This window comes from Ammodytes marinus (assembly GCF_949987685.1).
Source record: "Ammodytes marinus genome assembly, chromosome: 2".
NCBI lineage: Eukaryota > Metazoa > Chordata > Actinopteri > Uranoscopiformes > Ammodytidae > Ammodytes > Ammodytes marinus.
Genome location: NC_137231.1, coordinates 9906760 through 9923957, shown reverse-complemented (window position 1 = coordinate 9923957; position 17198 = coordinate 9906760). Strand labels below are relative to the sequence as shown.

At 44.1% G+C, this 17198-nt stretch overlaps 1 protein-coding gene across 1 annotated transcript in view; it reads left to right on the top strand.

The window, feature by feature from the left end:
- The window catches only part of LOC307264336 (uncharacterized protein), a 31519-nt gene that overhangs the window by 7410 nt on the left and 6911 nt on the right, over positions 1-17198 (top strand). The window contains exons 6-7 of the mRNA XM_080045727.1: positions 1228-4095; positions 5672-5797. Of these exons, the coding sequence (XP_079901853.1) occupies positions 1228-4095; positions 5672-5797 (2994 nt within the window). The remainder of the gene's footprint in view (positions 1-1227; positions 4096-5671; positions 5798-17198) is intronic.

Genomic DNA, 17198 nt, shown 5'->3' with positions numbered 1-17198 from the left:
AAGTGACACTGCTGCAGCGCGCTCACGACCAGACGTGAACTCACATACACGGTGAAATCTCCCATTAAAAAAACGGCATAACCCACTGATTTTCGGATTTCTATTCTATTTTTAAAGTCAACTTGAGCGAAAGTGGAAAACCGGTCATTCGGTCGACACATTCACATCCCTAATGCATATAGAGAAAGTAATAAAAACAGCCTACCACACCACAAAGAATGATCAGACCTTCATCTCTTATTTATTTTTTATGTTTGAACATGACTTCTGCAGGTGAACTATTCATTAAACTGCCCAAATTCAAGAATAAAAACAACCTTCAAACTACTGGACTTTAAAATACTGGCCCACTCTTTCAACATACTTTCAGTTGTAGGCTTCTAATTCAATATGTTTGCCTGGTTTTATATTATGTGTATGAGCAATATCAACATTTCATATAATTAACTAAAAGAAAAATAACCAAATCTAAAGGGAATATCTATACTGTTACAGTATAGATATTCCCTTTAGATCTGGTTATCTTTCTTTATTTTTCTAATACAGGTATTATAATTATTGACACTAAATTATGAAGAAAAAAAAAGTGTGTGCAGGGCCAGTGAAAATATACAAGGGGCCAGTAAAACTCGGATCCACTGGCCCGGCGGGCCAGTAGGAAAAAAAAGTTATGTTGAACCCTGCATTGTTTATCATCTACAGATCAGTCTGGACTTTCTCCAATCTCAATTGGTACGGGCCAAGCCAAGAAATGACCGGACCAATCAGAACTGTGTGTTCCGACCTAACATTCGTCCTTTAGTGAAAAGCAGCTTCTGATTTGTTCATGTAGTCGTCAATCTATTCTCCAATCAGACCGGACCCTCCCCACTTTCCGTCTGTTAGCGGAAGGAAGGCAGCCCCTGATTGGTTTAAGTAGTCGTCAGTTTGGTCATTTTTTTGGCCAGGCCCCTGCCCTCACAGATTGGAGAAAGTTCAGATTGATCTGCGGGAAAAAAATTCATATGAAGTTTGAGAGATTAGGCTGGCCTTGATAGAATAGTAAAACAGTATTTCAGATCAGATTAGGATTTAAAAACTTTTATTGCTTTCACATTATTCCATATTTATTGCATGTTGTTTAAGAGAGAGAAAGCATGACTGCCAAATGAATACATTGACAATAAATTGCAGACTTTCCCTTATCACTTAATAATTCTCTCTGAATGTTCTTCTTTTTTATTAAAGATTGAAGAGTCAGTTTTTACCCCTACGCCCACCGAACTGAGGACATTTGTGGATATAAAAGAGCAGCTCAAAAAGCCCTCCACGCCAGAAGGGTCTCCACGACAGACAACGTTTGGCGCCGCTTCCAAGGAAACGGCTCCCGGCGGTGACGTACAGACCGTTAGAGCTTCCCTGTTTGAAAATGTTGTGGAGAGGCACAGTGTTCTGATGATGGACGAGGTCAAGCCTGTAAACAAGACCAAGGGTTCGCTCAGAAGCCCGTCGTTTAGGAGCGAAACCGACGAGAACCAGGGAACTCTGGTCACCGCCGCCTACAAGGAGCCTGTATCTCCATCGGGTCCTCTGCGGGTGCTGCACGCCTTTGACACGGTGCACTCAGTGGGAGAGAGCAGGGCTGTGAGTGAGAGCGTCCCATCGGCTCAGTGGGAGGGTAAAGCCATGACGCTGCGTTCAAGGCACTCGGAAGGAAGCAGGCCGGCGGCAGAGAGGACCGGTGAACCAGCGTTGGAAGCCCAGCCCCGGATCCTTAGGGTGGGAGCTTTGCCTAAGTGGACCCCCACAGGTCTCGAACAAGAGGCAAGCACGGAGCAAGGGATGCCAATGGAATCGCAAAGGGAAGCACAATTGGCTTTCGATGAAGACAGAGACGGGCAGAGGGGGTCGGAGCCGGAGGAAGTGGCCGCAGCACCTAAACGTTTGAAAATGCTGCAGGCGGAAGAACAGCCCAAACCCAGAGCGACCTACTTTGCTTTGACCGGACAAATCCAGGAACCGGTTTCTCCTGTAGAAGACTACTGGAGTGAGGGGGACACCACCGGGCCCTTTGATGATTTGTCTGTGAGATCTGCTCAGGAGAAGATTCTGCCAGTGAGGAGGAATCCATCTTTGGACGAAGCTTTCGGGAAAGGCTCTGAAGATCATGATGGTGATTCGATGATGACGATGAGGAGCCACATGTCACACGGGGAGAGCAGGCTAGCGGATGAAATGATGGAAGTGGAAAAGAAGAGAGAGCTACAAAAGGAGACAGAGAGGCACATGGCCAAAATGAAAGAGCTCGAGAGGGAAAAACGGAGACAGCTGGAAATGGAGAAAGAAGCCCATTTAGAATTCCAACGAATGAAGGAGCGGGACATGCAGCGAGAATTCGAAAGGCAACGTCAGAAAGCCTTCGAGAAGGAGAAACAGGTGTTTGAGGAGAAGCAACGCGCGCTGGAGAGGGAAAAACTGATGGAGCTCGAAAAGCAGAGACTGCAGGAAATGGAGAGAGAGAGGCAGGAAATGGAGAGAGAGAGGCAGGAGAGAGAGCGACAGCGGCAACTGGAGAAGGAAAGACGACGGGAAGTGGAGCAGCAGAGGAAGCAGGAAAAGGAGAAACGGCAAGAGCAGGAAAGGGAAAGACAGCGGGAGCAGGAGAGGCACAGACAAAGGGAGGAAGAGAGGCAGAGGGAGCTGGACAAGGAGAGAAAGCTCCTCGAGATTCAAAAAGAAAAGCAGAGAATGGAGGAACTGGAGAGAGCAAAAGAAATGGAGAGACAGCAGCTCCTGGAGTTTCAGCAGCAGAAGCAGAAGGAAAGGGAGAGGCAACAGATTGTGGAGCTGGAGAAGCAGAGACTGAGGGAGAAGAGGGACAGAGAGGAGGCCGAGAAGATCAAGCAGATGGCCCTCGAACAGGAGATGTTGAGAATGAGAGAGCTGGAGAAAGAAAGGGAACAACAAAGGGAGTTAGAGAAGGAGCGTCAGAAAGAGGTGGAGAGAGAGAAAATGGAGAGACAAAGGCAAAAGCAGAGAGATTTAGAGAGAGACAGGCAGAGACAGCTGGACGTGGAGAGACAGGAAATGGAAAACCAGAGACAGAGACAGCTCGATGCGGAGAGGCAGGAAATGGAAAACCAAAGAATGAGACAACGGGAGCTGGAGAAGGAGAGGCAGAGGAAGGAGGAAGTGGAGAGGCTGAAAGAGATGGAGAGAAGACAGCTGCTGGAGTTCCAGAAGCAAAAGCAGCAAGCGGACAGGGAGAGACAGCACATTCTGGAGCTGGAGACGCTCAGACTGAGGGAGAGGATGGAAAAGGAGGAGGCGGAGAACATGAGACACATAGCCAAACAGCAAGAGGCAGAGAGGCAGCGGCTGAGAGAGAGGCAGAGGAGAGAGGAGCAAGAGAGGCTTAGGTTAGAGTCGTCAGCTCTCAGGCCTAAAGTGTTGGATCTGGACGCGGTGTTCCGAAGCGATTCCTTCTCCAAGGGTTCCACGCCGCGCAGCGACCCGTCGACGCGATGGAAGGAGCCATCGCCGCGCGCAGAGGAGCCTTACAAACCGGGCATCCTCGACATAGACTCTTTCACTTCTCCAGCCCAGCACTCGCCCAGTCAAGACATGTTTCCAGTTTCCGGAATTCAAAGTGTAGACCCCGGCTTCGGAGCTCGATCACAGCCCGAGAGAGACGTCAGCTGGAAGGTGCCACCGCCCATGTCGGTAGGTTTCACCAGCCCGGTGTGGACGTCTTCTCCCCAGGACCCGTGGGAGCTGAGGCCGGTGGAGATGTCGCCCGTGGAGATGTCAGTGGACTCACCCACGGCCGATCCAAGGAAAGTCTCCAACATCATCAGCCCTGAGATGCTGCTCCTCAGGCAAGATGAACGACTGCCGGCTCCACAGAGGCACCGGCCCACTCTGATGGATGACACGCCTCACTCGCTCCCTCTCCCAGGGACAGAGGTCAGGACAGCAGGCTCTGCAGGTGGAGTCTCCTCCTCCAGCAGCAGCAGCAGCAGTGTTACAGCAGAGCAGATATGGCTCCCCAGAGAGACAAAGCCTCAAGAGAGCAGGCCACAGGTCCGCGGACACAGGAGGTCACAAGGAGCTCAGGTGAGTCCAAGCACTTCTGTGAGATACTAATCGGAGCCACTAATGGGTAATTTCATGTTTCTATTTGTCTCTGAATGTTCCAATCAAATTCTGCAATTGTTTTAGAGGCCATCCATCAAGTTGATAATTTAAAATATGGGCTAAATCAACAGGATAGATCGGGATTTTGTCACCATACCATGTATATATGGTTTTGTTATAATACGGGTGATACAGCAGTACACAGTATGCTGCAGGACAATCTTTTGAGTAAAGATCTAAATAATCCAGTTATCACCTGGTTTTATCAAAGGTGGAGTCAGCGATTCTGGAGAATGTTTTTTGTCAAAAACTCTTTGGCAAAATCAGTGAATATCTCCTCACGATCCACTACCTGTTGGCACTCGGTGTGTGCTGAAATAAAATAAAATGTTAATACACAGCCTAGGCACTGTAAACAGGCATGTTGAAATGCTAGCTGTAGTGTTTGTTTACATGGCCTTTGTTTATATACTGATTTAGACAACTTTATGTACTGATTTTGACAGCAAGCATCCTCCAGAATCGCTTACTCCACCTTTAATTTGCCAGAGGCCTAAGATAAATCAGTAAGGGACAAAGTGCAGACAGTCATAGGCCACATCCAAACATGTAGACATGTACCAACATTATCCCAGTGTAGAACTGCTAAATGAAATGGCTGAACAGCTAGAGAGCAGAGCAGTTATAGAATGAATTAATGAATTATGTTTTTATTTCTGTCATGCCACACAAGTGGCCCATCCTTCACAGGATTACAGGACACCGATATAACCACACAAAGCGTGTAGTACATACACAATCAAAATACACCATACAATACAATTCATCCAGCACCGAGTAAACACACTAAATATAAAGAGACATACAGTATGAACAGGATGCGGTCTCGCAGTGTGTCCAGGTGATCGGCCCCTCCCAGCAGTGCAGTGGACGGACCCCTGGCTAGTGGCTAATATAGATGTGTTTAAATAATGGTTCAACTAAATGTATTTTTTATAAAGATCGAGTGGAAATAACTGAAACAATTCTGAGTTATTCATTAAGTAGTCTTGACAATCTGTGTCACTGTCAACACAACAGTAAGATAATAATTGGAGCTAATATTATTTTCTGGCTGTCCGCTAGATATCAAGTGTGAATTTTTATTATATTTTACATAATTGTTTTTTAAATCTAATGACTGTCACGTGTACACAAACGTTTTGGAAGAAATCAATACATTTTTGTAAAGCAGAAGTCAATCAATACTTCTGCTCCTTGGGGCACAGTGCTGTTTGAGCAGGTGGAAGAACATGTTTGTACATGCCTCAACATTATTTTGCTATAGTTGTGTGTAAAAAAAACAAAGAGTGTTGTGAATATAAACTCAACAGAGAATGCAAGACAACTGTCAGCCTGAAGAAATACAGAAGGTTTAATATCGTCAATTCATTCAAATGATCATGTGGCATATATCTATCTCACAGATCCCAAAATGATAATGATCTTCTTGGACGGCAAACATGTATCAGCTTATGTGGATGAGTAGTTGACTCTGGTGCTTATGTGTTGTCAGGAGCTGAACAGGATGCGGTCTCGCAGTATGTCCAGGCGATCGGCCCCTCCCAGCAGTGCAGTGGACGGACCCCTGGCCAGGATAAGGAGTCGCAGCGCCCACAGAGAGCAGGATCTCCCCAGCCTGGTGAGTCAGGCTGCAGCGCCAAAACCAATGAGATTTACAACCGCTTCCGCTGAGTCTTTGCTTCGGTTTGACATTTGGCTCAGAGCCCTTTTATTACAATCACTGTTTTCCTTTGGACTCGTTCTCACGCAGGGAGGGAAATCTGTGTGCACTGGAAGGTCTTTGACGTACGTACGTGTGTGTGTGTGTGTGTGTGTGTGTGTGTGTGTGTGTGTGTGTGTGTGTGTGTGTGTGTGTGTGTGTGTGTGTGTGTGTGTGTGTGTGTGTGTGTGTGTGTGTGTGTGTGTGTGTGTGTGTGTGTGTGTGTGTGTGTGTGTGTGTGTGTGTGTGTGTGTGTGTGTGTGTGTGTGTGTGTTGCATGTGTTGCAGGCACGCATTGAAGACACACAGTAGGTAGAAGTGGAATGCAGTTAGTTGACTTACCGTTGACAGCTCAATGCTGCTGTGCTCACGTAGTAAAGAGTCAGTGACTAATGTCGCCTCCACACCTTCACAGGCCTGTTATTCAGGATTGGATCAGTCAAAATGGCTAATGAGTACATGTTCTCACATGACGCTTAATATTTATGTGACCACAGTCGTCTGTGTTGATTGGTTATACCAGTTGTTCGGTTTCTTTTTCCTTCATTTTGAACTGGGTAAACAAAAAATTCTCTCCAATCTATATTTGCAACGTTACACCCTACACACACACACACACACACACACACACACACACACACACACACACACACACACACACACACACACACACACACACACACAAATACATATCATTTGTGTTTATCAGATATGCAGGGCTGGGTTCACTCCAGCTCTTTGTCATATAGCCTGTAATTATAGGCCCAAGTTGACGACTTACACTATGAACCCAGGACTGCTGTATATTATTATTGCACAATGCAGTGACACAAAGCGCAGCTCAAGTCACCGTGGCTTTAAGAACACTACCACCATCTAGTGGTTGTATGTCACCCGTTCCTGGTGTCAAAGCCATCCTTGCCTTTGTTGTCGGTGCCTGTGTTTTTTTTGGGGTTTGAAAGACGATGAGTTGCAGTCGTCTGAAGACCGCCATTGAAACTGCTGAGCTGCTTTTAAAGTTGGCAGTAGTGGAGCTAATTCCAATTGCTGAATCAAGCTAAGGCCTACATACTGTGCCAAGGAGTGCAGCATTGGTGTTTGATTGCCAAGGTTTTTATGGCTCAGATTGGATTAAAGGCTTGGTCTCATAATGGTAAAATGGTACAGGTATGATAAGATAATGATTATGTGAAATTAGATATTGTAACATGAAAATAAAAATGTAGAATAGTTTGCATTTAAATGTAAAGTGACCTCCTCTCGATGTCAATAGCACATTACCATATCACGTGTGTGTGATCACTTCTTGGACTGCAGGAAAAATGGGACTGCAATTATTTTTTTTATTACAGACATTTATAATTCTTCAAGTACTGGCTTTACAATGGTACTAAAATATTCTAACAGGTACTTAAAATTAATCATTTGTGTCCTAAGATTTACGTGATGTGGGAATGTCACGATGATATGAATAAAGCTTAAAACAACATCACTGCAAACAATGACACTCAAACACTTTATACTTGCTATTTCCAATGTCTTTGAAGCTTAAAAAAATTAAACACCTATGAGCCAAATCCGGAAATTAGGAAGAATGTTTAATGCGGTCAGTGTTCACATACACAGACATTATTGATTTGCTTACGTTGTATTTACCGGTGGAAGCATCTTCAGAGTCACACAGATGAGATCATAGCTGTGTGGTGGTGGTGACGTCATTGGTTGTAGTTTGAGGGTGTGAGGCTGGTGAGATGGGGCAGAGCAGAGATGGGCACTGGGCTGAGAGCTGTGCTCTACTTGTTGTCATGCTGCGTGACTCCACACCGCCTCTGGGTAAGTGACGACGGCACAACTCTTTTACTACAGATGTTCCTCTTTAGGACTTATACGCTGTACATTGTGTTGTATTAAGGTTTTTATCATATACATGTATTTATGTACAGCCACATCCTGCGTGGTCTCCCTTGTGTGGTCGCCGGTTGGGTTTCTGGCTGTGGCTGCGCACAGATCGATGATGTCAGCAGAAGAGGGGGAAGTGATGAGCGAACCATGAGTCACTTCCCAGTGGGTGACGTTAGGTATTAGGTGGAGGAATATTAGGGAACTTTTGGAAGTAATAAGTCATCTGGTGAAATAAGTATTTTGTCTTGGCATCTTTTTGTAACCAAGACCTTTTATCAAAGTCAGTTGAGGGAAATACCTTCAATAGGGAAAGATAACTCTTCTGCTATGTCTCTGCTTTTGCTATGTAACATTGAAAAAGATTGAGGAGCAATTTATTTTGAGGCTGCAAGTACGATAATTATTTTCACCATAGATAAAAAAATATGTTTTTTTTAAAGTGATAATATTAGAGTATTATTAGTTGACTGACGATTTGAGTAATTGACTTTTTTGTCAACATCAATTTTGAATATAATCTCACCTGAATTATCATATTGAGACAACACTATTAGTAAAATAGTAATGTATCTTTGGTAACACTTGCTACATTACAGTAATAGTATTGCTATTACCAATACTGCTGTAACTTTCAGATGATATAATATGAGTGATTTAGCTTTTTCATGCTGTGCTACATTTTCATTAAAAGGTAAAAAAAAAAAAATAGAGAGGGGTAGCCATTTTCAGGCAGAGGAGTACATGAGAGAGGTCAGTATGTGTGTGCCATTGGAAACAGAAAACCTCACACCAGACTTGCCTTCAAAGGAAAGTTAATCAGATTACCTGTAGGGGGCATATGTGGACAGGGATTGAGCCTTTTATGAGCCTTTCTAGCCCACTTTGTTCTCAGGTTAATCTCTGAAGTGCATTTGCAGTCACCCACTGTTAGTAAGAAGCATGTACCAGGAAGCAAGACATGCACTCTATTATACTGTTTCCTTGAGTGTGAGATTTAAACAAACTGCCAGACTTGACTGTTGTGGTTTTTGCCTTTGGATACATCATGCTGGCAAACTAGTTGACAAGCGCACAATCTCACTTCATTAGCAGAGCCACACCTGTCTTTTCACTCTTCTCATGTCTCATCCACCCTATTTATAGTTGTTACACTTTGTCACTCCAATTTCTCTCTAGCTTTCTGTTTCTGCTGTGTGAAAGCGACAGACGCATGCAGATTTGTTTTTAAGTCTTTTTATCCTTCCTTAAACATTTTAAGATAAGATATGATTCATTATTAATCCATTATTCATTATAAGATAAGATATACTTTATTGTCCCGTGAAAGAAACATTTGTCTTTGGCTCCAAGCCACTGCATCACAAAACACACTTGCCACAATGCACCTTCACACATAGAACAGACATTACATAAATTATATGCAAGTGTATATCATGAAAAGTGCTTAAGTTCACATTTTGAGAGAAACGATTCATGAAATACTAAAAGGTAATAAAAACAAATGATAAAAACAATCTTGAGGAATAACATCACATATAATAAAACCTAGTTATGTTAATCAAATCAAATAACATAATGCACCATAATAAATCAGTCTACTAGACTACTAAAACACTGGTATAGAAAAAAACAAGTGAGAAGTTTTTCCTCTCTGTCCTGCCCTGCAACTGAATCAGGCGAGAGAGCACCGCAGAACATATATCACCCTCCCCCCCTCTCCCTCTCGCTCTGAACGAGGGACCTCCCATTCTCTGTCTCTCACTCGTTTCCACACTCCCTCTCTCCAACCAGTTTCTCCTTGACGGTGAGTCCTATAGAGCGCACACAGAGAGGCAGCACCGCTGACGCATTTTCTCCTACCTGCCCGTACCTGCAGGAAGAAGGCGAGGGGAGAAGCCTTTTCTCTCTCTTCCTCTTTTCTCCCCTGGATTTGACTTAACCCACCGCAACACTCTCTCCTGTTTCCTCTTGTTTGACACTGCTTTGGTTAAACTCTGCTTTTTTCCTCATGGAATACGAATGACTACAACAGCTTTTCCTTCTCGCCATCGGCAGTCCTGCACCATTTCTCCTTGCAGCTTTTTTTTTTTTTGCCAGAAAGTAGCACAGTATCTGGGCACCATGGGAACGTAACCTTGTTGGATTGATGGATTTTTCAACTTTTAATCCCAAGGAAATGCAGCAGCAGCAGTGGGAGGGCAGTCAGGTCGGCTGTAATTGAGACTGGGATCAGGAGAGAAGAAGCTCACACCTTGAGTATTGTTAAAAGAAAAATAACTATTCTCATACTTGGATATATCAGTAGCACAGTTGATCTATATGATGGAAGTAGATAACTGAATTTGTGCCAAACATCGATTTTATTTCGAGGATGTGATTCTATTATTATTGCTCATCACTTCTGTACTTGATTAGTTGTGTGTTTGTGTGTGTGTTTGTGTGTGTGCTTGAAGCCAGAGAAACCTGTTGGTATAAAGCACAGCATGCGGTTTCATAGAGTAGTGACCTGCATAGCCAATAGTAAGTGCTGACCTTACGTGACCTTTTATGTGCCAAGCATATCATAGCCAGCGTATCTGGTGTGTGCATCAAAATAGACATTAGAAAGCTTGGTGACTCACTTCAGGCCCTGGCAGCCTGGAGCCTCGACAGCGATGAGTCCTGACGGCTCCCCTGGGACTGCACTGCAGAAAGGCCATTTAGCAGGAGAACTGGGGAGAGGCTCCTCCGTCCTGTAATGTTCTCCAGGACTGACTGACTGCCTGCTGTTATCCTTGCTGCAGTGCTGTAAGCAAGCAGACACCACCATCAACATCACCACCACCACTTTGGGCTGACTGAGCTGTCTTGTTGTTCTCTCTGTCACCTTCCTCACTGCTGCAGTATTGACCCAGCAACACGCATCAGCGGATATACCTACGCCACTGTCCCCTGACTGTGTCCTCTCCTGCATCACTAGACTCTAATGAGTCCCCGCTGCTGCTTTAGAAAGAGTCACAGCTCAGTGAATAGACTTATTTCCTACTCAGAAGCTCTTGCCAGGTGAGGCTCGTGATGGAGTATCTGGGGGACAAGCTGTCGGTGGCCCAAACTCAGGTTTCAGGGTGGGTGGGCAACGTGCGTCGCTCTTTCCACGGGGCGTTCAACTTTCTGTCCAGCTCAGTGGAGAGGGGGGACAGGGGAGAGGACGGGCTCGGGGACTTCAAGAGAACCAACTCTCTGCGCTCCCTGGCTTCCCGCAGCAGGGAGTCCATACGCAGGTTCTCACTGCGCAGCCAGCAACGTCTGTCCCTACGCAGGCGCACCGCACCCAACACCCCCACTTCTGTAAGACGACACGCACATTTCAATGCACAAACACACAGCACGGAAGCACAGGTGCCACCTTTCACCACTGATACAAATCACAAACTAAAATCAGAAGTGTCGGCAATACCAGTAGAGTCAATGTTTACTATAACTATATGCTCAGCAGTATAACGTTAACATCTGCCGAGGTTAAATAAAGCTCAAGTGGAATTCTAGTCATTTTCCAGAAACGTAATGCAGTTCTGTAATGTGGCTGTGTAAACAGCTGCTCCCTTGTCAACTATTTGGTCCCCAGCCAAACATGTCAGGAACTTATACATATGCTTCCTCGGTGCTTCTCATCTGTCTCTGTCTATGCTTTCATCTCCTCTCCATCTTATATTGTCCTTGGCTCAATGTAAACCTTTCTTTGTCCTCTCTCTTTGCTTTGCAAATCTGTTGTCATACTGGTTCTCCAGGTCATTACGTCATCTACCATTTTGGTTTTTAGTGATAAACTAATGCGCTAGAACTGTGAGGAAAAAGAAAAACGCAAAATTGATGCAGAAATTATAGGATTTGATTGATACAAAAAAAAGAAAAACAAAATCAATTCCTTAAGGGGGCAAACATCAGATTTCTCCGCTTCCTTCCAGTTATCTACGCCCCTCAACTGATCCATACTTTATTTAAAGAACAGATTTAGAAATCTGTGTAGGCTAGGCACATGAATACAATGCAGTGAAGCTGTTCCTATCTTTAGGTTTACGCCTGTTTGCCGAACTGCCGCACAACTCCTCATGAGTCACAACTCCGAAAGATAAGGTGCTTTTGTGAATTCTGAGTGGCTGTCAGCTGGGTTGACATATCTTAGTACGACTTGGACATGGCCAACTATGATTGTGGTCTTTGGGAGCAGCATGCCTCCCAAATGGGCCAATGTTAAATGGATGAATGACACTAAGGGTGTATTCACACTGGGAAGGTCCGCTAGTTCACTTGCTTTGGTCCAGACCAAATAGAGTTTAGATTTTTTTCTTTTGGTGTGGTCCACTTTCATATTGCCCCTTTTGCAAGTGAACCAGCATTACGAAGCAAAACCACACGTGATCTGAGGTCATTCATTCATTGGACAGACATTCTGGGGTGGAGAGAAGCAGGAAGCACGAAGTGAAAACTGCGAAATATATAACTGATACGATATAGGGTTAAAAATAATAAATAAATAGGCCTACATCTAGCCTATAAATAAAATAAAAAAATATAAAATTATTGTTGTTTCATATGGTTATAATATGTAGGCCTGTGTCAATGATGTGGCTTGTAGCCTACGATGTGAAACATAATATGTACTGTATTTTTGCTGCTGGACGCACGGCTCGCGAGGAAATAGGCTCATGCTGACACACAGCTGATATAGCCGTGTGTCAGCTTTGTGTGAGTTCGGCGCAGCTCTGCTCCAAACTGACACGGGGATAGTATTGACGGTCCCGTAACATGGGAAGCAAAATAAAAACACGCACTTCATACAATGCGCAGCGTGAACCTGTTGGCACTGTGCGGGAGACGCTCCCCTCTCCTTCATCTGATCGCTGAACACATCAGCATGTTTACACGTCCTGTCTATCAAATGTAATATATTTGCTCGGGCTCCCGGTCAAACCACAACTAATCTTCCCAACAACGGCAACACTTTCCCATAATGTGAAGCTGACGGTGATTTATTAAAAAAGAAAAGGCACAGTGCTTCCTGCAATTGGGTCGGATCGAGTCCGGACAAATTCACACCACAAACGAACTGCAGCAGAGTGCGTATGGAACCGCATCGAGACCACCTCTTCAGCTTGGTCTCGGATCGTTTGTTTGGTCCGCCCCCGAGTGCGATTGCTGTATTCACACCTGTCTGAAAGATGCGCACCAAAGGTGGAAGTGCACCTGAGTTCGTTTCAACCGAACTAAACACGGCATGTGTGAATACACCCTAAGAGGTCAATAATGGTTGAATGGTCCTACGGATAGTGTTCCATTGGTAAATGTTACCCATTGAAGAGGCAGGGCAGGGGATGTGCTAATATATTTCTGCCTGTGCCAATAGTATTTAGAACAGGTTTTTAATGTCCCCAGCCCAGATGGAGACTAAAGTGCAAAAGGTTGAACTATTATGTGGGTCTGTGCATTAAGACATTGAATACTGGTGCAGATTGCAACATTACCTTTCACATTTACCAATGATGGTATAGATTTACCTCCTATCGTTCAGAACAGTCTGTTCCGTGGCTCATGTGTACAAGGTATTTTGTGAAAATGAAATTTAGAGGTGTGAAACAGTCGAAAGTTGTGAATGGTTTTGTGGATGTAATTTGTCTTATTTTGCACATGTCTTTGCCCACATGACACTGACCAATGTGACACCAATGCCATAAATTCACCCAATAGATTTATTACAGTTGTTGGAACGGCAATCCATGATATTTTCCCATACAGCTTTGCAAATATATAAAGATGGGTCATCTTATAGCCAACAGTTGCGCCAAAACTCAAGTAGATGACAGGTCTCCGTCTCTAGACTTTAGAGAACATAAACTACCAGCTTGTCCTGACTTGCCTGGTGTCAGGAGTAGTGGATACAAATGTGTTGTATACATAACCACCAGTTAGGTTGTTCATGAGGTATGGAAATGCCATACAATTACATTTAAACAAATATAATGAATCATACTTGAATCATACTTGCCACAAAGAGAAATGTATTCACACAACATAAAATACATAAACACAGTTAGACAGGTCAATAAGTCTTAATCTATATGATAATGGATATAAACTTCTGTCTTTGAGAAGTATGTGAGTATTACTAATATAAATCAAGTTTATAATATAACTACAATGTAAGGTTGACTGTTATTTCTATCATAACTATATATAGACATGTTTTGTATGCAGCGCATTTGTATCTTCAAATCATTATTTAGGGGCCGACCATTACACCTGTATGTGTCTATTGGACAACAGCGCTTCCAACAATTTGGAGATGCATTGTTGTGTTGAAAATGTTACTCAAAATTGTCTTCATATTGGCGAAACCCAGAAGAACAAACACCAGAAGAACACTGAAAGTAATGAGAATAATCCTTTCAGTCAGATCCAGTGCTCTTTCCAGTTCAATTCTTAAGCCAAGTCAGGTTCTCACATTCTTTCTCTCTGTTCTTACTGGACGCTTTGTACAGCACCGGGCCGTTGTCTGTATGTACCGCTTACGTAATGAAAGAATAACACAGTACTGTTGGGTTTGCTTAGCAGCGTTCGTCTTAATGTAAGCCCCTCTGACATGCGGCTAGAATGCCCATTTGTTGACATGAGATTAGTGCTCGCGGGAGCAGTTGTTATGAATATCTGTAGGATATTGATATTGATTACTGCCGTGGACATGAGTGCACGCAAAGCATATTTGTCCACTCCACCCCAGCTAGATTGATTACAGCAGATGAATAGAGAGTGGGGAGTGGTGACGTTCTGCCAGTATAACATTGTGAGTGACTATGTGATATGGCTGGTAATAGCCTCAGACTGTATTTGAGGTGGTCACATCACTTCCCCTGGATAAACTCATACCACGATGATGAGCCGCGTTACACTCTTAGCAGCTGTATTTTAATGTAAGCTGAACCATGCACGAGAGATTTTTACGGTTTGCTAGGTTCTGATTCGAAGAGAACATACTCTTAAACATACTATGCTAATTTCCAGGCTCAAAATTGTAATTTGGGTTTCTACTAGAACTTGTTTTGATGGTGTACTGTCCAAAAACCTTTATATTTCTCACAATGGCATTGCTTAATCTCCTTTTATCAGCCTCTGTCTGAAACGCTCCATTTTAGAGCCAGTTTCTTTAAGCCCGCCTTCCCAAAAAGCGCTCTGATAGGCCTTTCACACCGCCGCAAAATCGGAGCTAGTTCTGGGCTTGTTCGGAGTTAGAGCCAGTGTTTTGGTTTCACACCGCCAGAGAGCCTGCTCCGGGCCGTAAAAACCGGGGGAACTCATACCCCAGGATTGAGCAGGGTTTGATAAGAACTGCTTGCGCGAACGGTTGGGGGAGGGATTATCCTGACCAACCAGAGCAACTCAAACCTCATGCCCGCCATATTTAAAAACACCGCTACTACGAGACGTAAACATAACATAATTACCGAACGTAGCGATCAAATTGACCGGCGAGAATACGCTGTATGGGTCCTGTTTGCTTAAGAAAGCAAAGCGAGAGCCAACAAGTGTAAAAATAAGACGTATTCGCCGCTGTTGTTGTGCTTAAAGCTAGCGGTAGCTTTAGCGTTAGCCACAAGAGCAGCGGCGTCGGGTGACGTACACACACGTTTACAGTGACGTCATGACGTTGCTCTCTTGCCGGCTCCATGGCTGTCTCCGGTCGATGTGAAACCAACCGGTTCATAACTGGGATAAGGCTGTAACCAGTTTTGAACTGACCCCAACACCAGCCTGGAACTGACTCTTGGTTCATTTTGGTGTGAAAGGCCTATGATTGGCCCTGAAACTCACTGCCGGTTCTAATCCAACGGCCAGTTAGCTTCAGGGTGATCTGGGGGTGTGCTTATCACAGGTGGAGGTAGTGCTAAGATACAGTAGGTTGATAATTGGGGGGAATCTGACTGTGTTTTTTTAACAGGTTTTCAACAAAAAAAGTGAAACTGTAGTTGTTTTTTCTCATACTTTGAGTCTCTAGACACACCATATTTAAAAAAGATGACAGTGCATTTTTCATTATAGGTGACCTTCAACCACTTTGACTGTAAAGCCTGCGGCACTGATTGGGATCCAATGATGCACACCCATTTTTTTGACCGTGCTGTTAACGGGGTTATGGGCTTGTGTCTTGGCCACTGTGTTCATGTAAACACACTCATTATATCTACAGTAGCCGCTCTGATGTAGGACCATCTGTTAGGTGCTTTACAGCAGCAGAGCACTTCCCTTTTCGAGGAACAGCAATTACTCACTTTCAATTTAACCCTTGAGGTACAGTGGAGTGCGATCCCGAGGCCGCTGCTCTCTCCGTCCTGTGCTGCCTGGCTATCAGTGTGTTATCGAGGTAGAAGTTTCCAAGGCCTCGCTCCAGCCCCTTCCTCCTCAGATTGTCAGTCATCTCCGTTTGGTGATCAGCCCTTTCTCTCCTTCATCCTTCCATTCATCCGCTCTTTGTTACGTTGTTTCCCCCGACACACCCTTCCTGTCTAGGGGAAATCTGGCTATTGCTAATGTTATTAAAGGTAAGCCTTGCTCCTGACAGCCACAAATCATGGCTACTGGACCTGTTGGTTCAGTATGTTTTTTTAATGGATCATATTTTCCATGTTTGTGGTTGATGGCACCTGCCATTCAGTGAATGAGGTTCTTTGATTTTATTGTTTGGCCAATACACTTGTGTAACCTGGAATTGTCTGTAGATAGCAGGAGTTCAATGGAAGTTCAGTACAGCTGCTGTTTAAAAGCCCATATTTTACAGAATAATAAAAGTTTATAAATTGGATTATAAAGGAGTCTCTCAAAAGGCTATACAACTTTTGCTCGGAGCAGCCTGCCATAAGTCTTTTCTTTAATCTGCTGTATAATGCCGCCTCTCTTCCAACATGTTCCAGCAAGGGCAATGTTGGTCCTCTATGCTGATCAGGGGAGGGTGTGTTCTGGCCTGGGAGTGTTTTTGCTTGAACGACACACATGCGCACATAGGAATGGAATTTCTATCACCAGAATTCAAGGCCCTGTTTTAATATTTTGACAATAGAGAAAGCAGTGTAGTGACAGGCAGAGGAGACAATATCAAAGGTGGAACTGAACTGATGATGGTTCAATTACATGGTACGCTCACATTGATGTCCCTTTTTGGGCCTTTCAAATTCTAAGCCATAACAACACTTAAGGTCTCAGTGTTTGCTTCAAACAAACTAGGTTGTAGGATGGGTCCTCTGACCATGTCTAAGACAAAGTTGTGTATTCCACATGGCCACAATAGATTGCAAGCCAAAAACACTTCTGTAATGAAGACAGATGATGGAACCATGAACCATGGAAAAAACCATGGAAAAAGGGATAACGGTCAACATTTGTGGAACAGTCG